At 34.5% G+C, this 5,829-nt stretch overlaps 1 protein-coding gene across 1 annotated transcript; it reads left to right on the forward strand.

Annotated features, from left to right (window-relative positions):
* Window positions 1–756: 756 nt before the first annotated feature.
* LOC110735037 (UDP-glycosyltransferase 90A1-like) lies at window positions 757–2,668 on the forward strand. Its single transcript, XM_021915160.1, has one exon. It carries the CDS (start codon window positions 1,065–1,067, stop codon window positions 2,493–2,495), a length of 1,431 nt encoding a protein of 476 aa, XP_021770852.1. The 5' UTR covers window positions 757–1,064; the 3' UTR covers window positions 2,496–2,668.
* Window positions 2,669–5,829: the final 3,161 nt, after the last annotated feature.

Here is a 5,829-nt window from a genome sequence, read left to right on the forward strand (position 1 = left end):
AATTAAGTTAAAAATGAAACATATTCAATATGAGTAGATATTTTTGAAACGCCCAACTAATATATGAGACTAACATTATAAAACGGAGGAAGTACTACTATATATAAGCAAGTAGCTTGGTCAATAAATAAAGAGTATAGGATAATGAAAACGGGTATGGATTATTGTGAGTACTTCATTTTTTATTTTTATTTTTTCTATATTTGCATCACTTTAATTGACATATTTGATGAGACATAATTTTGACCATTTATATATCTAATTGTCTATTGATAAAATTTGTAAAAAAAAAATAAGTAATTTAAGCTATGAACATAAATATTGTAACTAATTCAATTGATAGTTTAGTACTCCGTATTACATAACAAAATTTATTCATTTTATAATATCTGAAAAATTAATTCAAAAATATTAAAAAAAATAAAGGGAGTAATTTTTGTTTTTTTTTGGGGTGTTAAAAAAAATGAAGCTATGTACATAAATATTGTAATTAATCCAATAGATAGTGTAGTACTCCGTATTACATAATAAAATTTATTCATTTTATAATAGTTAAAAAAAAATTCAAAAATATTAAAAAAATGAAGGGAGTTATTTTTTATCGATTCCAAGATTCTGAAACTAGGAAAGAAATTTTAACCACTTAAGGTATCTTTTACCCTCAAATAGAGTATATATTTTTACAATGATTCAAAAATTAAAAAATAGATGGAGTAAATAATTATACATATCATATTATAATGTACTTAACTACTTATATGAGGGAAGATTGAAGCTCCTTGCTTGGGTTCGAGTATTTGAACACGCCAAACCCGGGGGCTTCAGGTTGGTGCGGTCCATGTCGGGCATTTGAAACTTCGGGGGTAGCCCAGCATTGGGGAACACAACCATTATGGATACGCCATTGGCAGTTGTACTCTTAAAGGTCTTATTAATGCTTTTATGAATGAATCTATTACCAAGTTTCTTATTATATTATATTCACCAAAAGCCTCTATTAAAATGATAGTTCTTACAAACAAATCTAGAGAAACAAAATATTCACAAAGTAAAAAAATAGAAGAATGACAACTCCCCAACATTTACACATTGCGTTATTCCCCTTCATGTCCAAAGGCCACACCATTCCTCTTCTACACTTAACCAAACTCATACACAACCATCGACCCAAAGCCACCTTCACCATCTTCACCACCCCGGCTAACGAGCCCTTTATCTCGGCCTCGCTTTCGACACTCTCTCCTAACACCGTCACCATTATTTCCCTTCCCTTCTCATCCACCAACGATGACATTCCCACGGGAGTCGAAAGCACTGATCGACTCCCGTCTATGTCCCTCTTTCACTCATTTGCTTTCGCAACTGAAACGCTGCAACCTCACTTTGATAGCGCCCTCGAAAATATACAAAAACAAGACAACCCCATTAGTTTCTTCATTTCTGATGGTTTTCTCTACTGGACTCAACCATCAGCAGCTAAGTTTAATATCCGTAGATTAGTCATCTTCGGTATGAACATGTATGTTTCTGCTCTTTCAAGGTCAGTGTTGGTTAACAATGTATTTTCGGGGCTCGAGTCCAAGGATGAGTTAATCCAAGTACCAGAGTTTCCTTTGATTAAGCTACGAAAAGATGATTTTGATAGCTCTTTTAATGAGTTTGATACTCAAGATCCAAAGTTCGATTTTAACATCAAGTTTCGTAATTCCATTATAATGAGCTGTGGTGTTATTATGAATAGTTTTAGTGAACTTGAGCAACCGTTTGTGGAATATATGAACTCAATCTCAGATGAGCCTAAATCTTGGTGTGTTGGCCCGCTTTGTTTGGCTGAGAAGCAAACAACGTTAGAAAGTCCGGAGAAGCCTGAATGGAACAAATGGTTGGATAAAAAGTTGGATGAAGGAAAGCCTGTCATGTACATTGCGTTCGGGTCACAAGGTGAGATAAGTAATGAGCAACTGAAGGAGATTTTAACCGGGCTCGAAAAATCGGAAGCATGTTTTCTATGGGCTTTAAGGATAAAACCTAACCAAGAAGAAGTTATGGAAGGGTTTGAGGAGAGAATGACGGAAAGAGGGTTGGTTGTAAGAGGATGGGTTGAGCAAAGGGAAGTACTTGAACATAGGAATGTCCAAGGGTTTCTGAGTCATTGTGGGTGGAACTCGGTGATAGAGAGCATTTGTGCGGGTGTACCGATCTTGGCTTGGCCTATGATGGCGGAACAACATTTGAACGCGAAGATGGTGGCCGAGGAGATCGAGGTGGGAGTGAGAGTTGAGACCATTGATGGGTCACCAAGAGGGTTTGTTAAGTGGGATGGTTTGAGTAAAATGGTCAAAGAGTTGATGGAAGGTGAGATGGGAAAGAAGGTAAGGCAGAAGGTAAAGGAGTTAAGTGAGGTTGCTAGAAAATCGGTTGAAGAGGGAGGATCATCTTGGTGTAATATGGAATTGTTATTGAACGAGTTAGAGATGGAGCAAGTCAAAATTTAGTGCCCTAATCCAAGTCATTTAAGTTGTTTCGGGGCCTTTGGTTTGCAAAGAGAAAATGATTGGGATCTAAGTGAAAAGGAAAGAAAAAATAGTCTTAATTATTGTTGTTGTTTGGGTAGATACAAGAAGTGAAGAAGGGGCAATTATAGTTGCCATTGTGGAAAAAAAAAAAAAAAAAAAAGGCAGTTTTAAGAAAGGAAAATTTGTTGAAAATCATCTTATAAAAACCAAATTTTGTTGAAAATCATCTTATAATTTTTTTTTTGTCAAAGCACACTTGTTTTAAAATTTTTTTTGTTAAATCCCACCACTCCCCGGATTACAACTATTGACTTTTGGGTTGAGCGCCCGCCTCCTCTTCTTGTAGGGGTCAGCCATCCGTCGACGATTCCATCGCTCACAGGAAGAAATTGGATTCCCGCTTGCTTTCCATCTTTCATTTCGGGCGTTTACTATCATGTACATTTGACGTGACCTACTTAACCCCACTTTTCTTTTATTCTTTTCCCCCCTTTCCCTCCATTCATTCCCCTCTTCGTAACTCCTCTGTTTCAAGCAATTACAGGGAGTGGTGGGACTTAACAAAAAAAATTTCAACACAGATATACTTTGACAAAAAAAATAAAATGATAAAGATAATTTTCAACAAAATTTGGTTTTTATAAGTTGGTTTTAAACAAATTTTCATTAAAGAAAACTACCTCCATTATTGCACAACCAATCAACCCCAACTCACATTTTACAACCTCGATCTTACCACCACCAAGGGAACGTCAACCATCATCATCCCATATTTTTGGGACACCAACATCAAACACCATCTCCATCTTAATGTCTCTAGCGACTTAATAGCTTATTTTCTTATTTTATAAGATGTAGTTTCTAGGTGGGTGGGGGGAGGGGTTTCATATGTAATATTTGACCCTTTTATTCCTAGTCATTATGAATAATGCAATTTTCCTATTTACAACATACTCCCTTCGTATTTAAATTAAGGAAATATTTTTCTTGTAACGTATATATTAATACATGTTAATGTAAAATTTTGACTGATAGTATCTTTAATTAACAATAAGTTAAATTATAACAATCAAATATTACTAAATTATTTGTTTAAAGGATTTCACAAGTACACCAAGAAAATATTTATTCTTATATATAAATCATAAACATTAGTTTAAGTGAATTAGATGAATAGTGCAAAAAAAAAAAAATCAAAACCTTTTGCTAATAGTTTAGATACTAAGGGAGTAAAAAAAAAACCTACTCCGGCGTCAATTTGGTTAAAAAAACTAACCACATGCGACAATTTGGTAATAACAATAAATTCACGCGACAATTGACAATTATTTAACAGACGTCAAGTTTTAAAAATTGTGGTCAAATGACTACTGTAGAATTTCACACTTATGCCCTATTTTGTTCACCTAATGCCCTATTTTGCCATATTTTGTTCACCATTTTCAATTATTTGAGCTCTCATAAATTTAGGTAAAACAAGATCTTTTAAAGGTTACCCAATTTTATTTTATTTTTTTTCCAAGAAGAATAGGGATTTCATTAATAAAATAATATATGCAAACGACATTTACATATAATTCCTAAAAAATCAAGAATTAGAACAAATATATAACACCATAGAACTAAATACATCGCGTGCGAATTTGATTAACAATCACCTTAATTAAATACTTCATTTAAAGCAATAGAATATGTGAGTTAGCTCTGGTTCAGCTTGAAATCCACTTATATGTAGTCATTTGAGTGAAAAATAATCATGTGGTCCTTTGGATTCTTATGGAGATTATGAAACCCAAATTCTTCAATTTTTGTTGTTTCATGGTTTTCTGTGTCCCTTGGGAGATTTACATCACCAAGACTGGATTCTGAGCGTCTGTACCTGAAAAACAACGGAGACTCCGATTGGGTGGAGTTCCGCCTCCGAAGATCTAGTTAGAACGTGTAAGGAGAAAGTGAAAAGGTGCGAAAAGTAAAGTGAGATCTTCTCGGATTCTAAGATCAGGTGTTAGTTTTCTCTGATGTGAGAGATTTGATTGTGTTGTAATAATTTGAGCGTGTCCCCAAAGTGGGTAAATCTCCCTATTTATAGGGTCATTGGTAAATGTGCCCCCATCTGGGTCATTCTGACCTAGATTTGGGGGGCAGCGGCGTTTTGCGACTTTTCTCAGTGATTGGGCCCTAAAGGTCGTCTTTTTCCCCACTGATTGGGAGTGCCACGTGTCGGCTAAGGATTGGTTCATTTTGAATCTCTCCTAAGGTGACACGTGTCACCCTCTGATTGGGCCACGTGGCATGGGTATTTTTACCTAAAACACTTGTCATACATACAGAAAATGAAAATAAACACAAGAAAAAAATTATCATCTCAACGGATGAGATCTGATCTATTTATTGAAAGCAATTAAAAGGTATTTAAAGCTTACCACCGGTAAGAACACCAGTAGAAGCCCCTACAAAGATTCACAACTGAGACCAAGAGGAAAATAGATGGTGTGATGGAGAGAAAAGGAATAAGAGAGAAGAAAAACCTTCTACAAAACAGAAAAAACCTAGCAACAGAGGCTAGGAAAACTCTTTCAAGGGAGAAACCCTAGAGAAAAACAAGAAAAACCCTCCCGAGGAGAAAATCTAGAGGGAACAATTATCATGATTTTAAAGGTTACCCAAATTCAATTACAATTGATATATACTTCCTCCGTTTTCCTAAAACCAATATTATTTTCTGTTTTCATTTGTTTTTTCTAAATTCTACACACTTTTACTTTATTCCTTTTATGACAACCTTTTATTCCTCTTCCATCAGATATATTCCTTCTATCATTGCATAATATAAATAGTAATTTTTTTTTTTACTAGATAAAGTAATGGATTTTAACTAAAATAATAAGCAACAAATTTCTTTATAATTTACAAGTGATTAAAAAATGTATATGGTAAAATAATACTCCGTATCTTGTCTACGGGCGATGGTGAAAGAATTACTCTATATCTTTTACATCTTTTATTTTGGGGTAATGCATATATAAGGGGTATCAGCATCAGGATCTAAAATTAATTTTTTTTTGAAAACATAGACCTGATGAGTGACGTGCCATGTAATAGGGTTGAGTGAATCTATTTTAAAATTTATATGAATCAAGCTAATGTTCAACATATATATTTTCAACACAAACTATTGGGTGCGGCAAGCCGCACCAATAGTTTATGCGGCAGCGACACTCCTTTTTCTTTTTCCTTCTCTTTCTCCCTCCTTCTTCTCTTCCCTTCTCTTTCTTTCTCCTCTGCTCCTTTTTTCCAATCAAAATCAAAATAA

This window comes from Chenopodium quinoa, unplaced genomic scaffold (genome assembly GCF_001683475.1).
Source record: "Chenopodium quinoa cultivar QQ74 unplaced genomic scaffold, ASM168347v1, whole genome shotgun sequence".
Taxonomy (NCBI): Eukaryota; Viridiplantae; Streptophyta; class Magnoliopsida; order Caryophyllales; family Amaranthaceae; genus Chenopodium; species Chenopodium quinoa.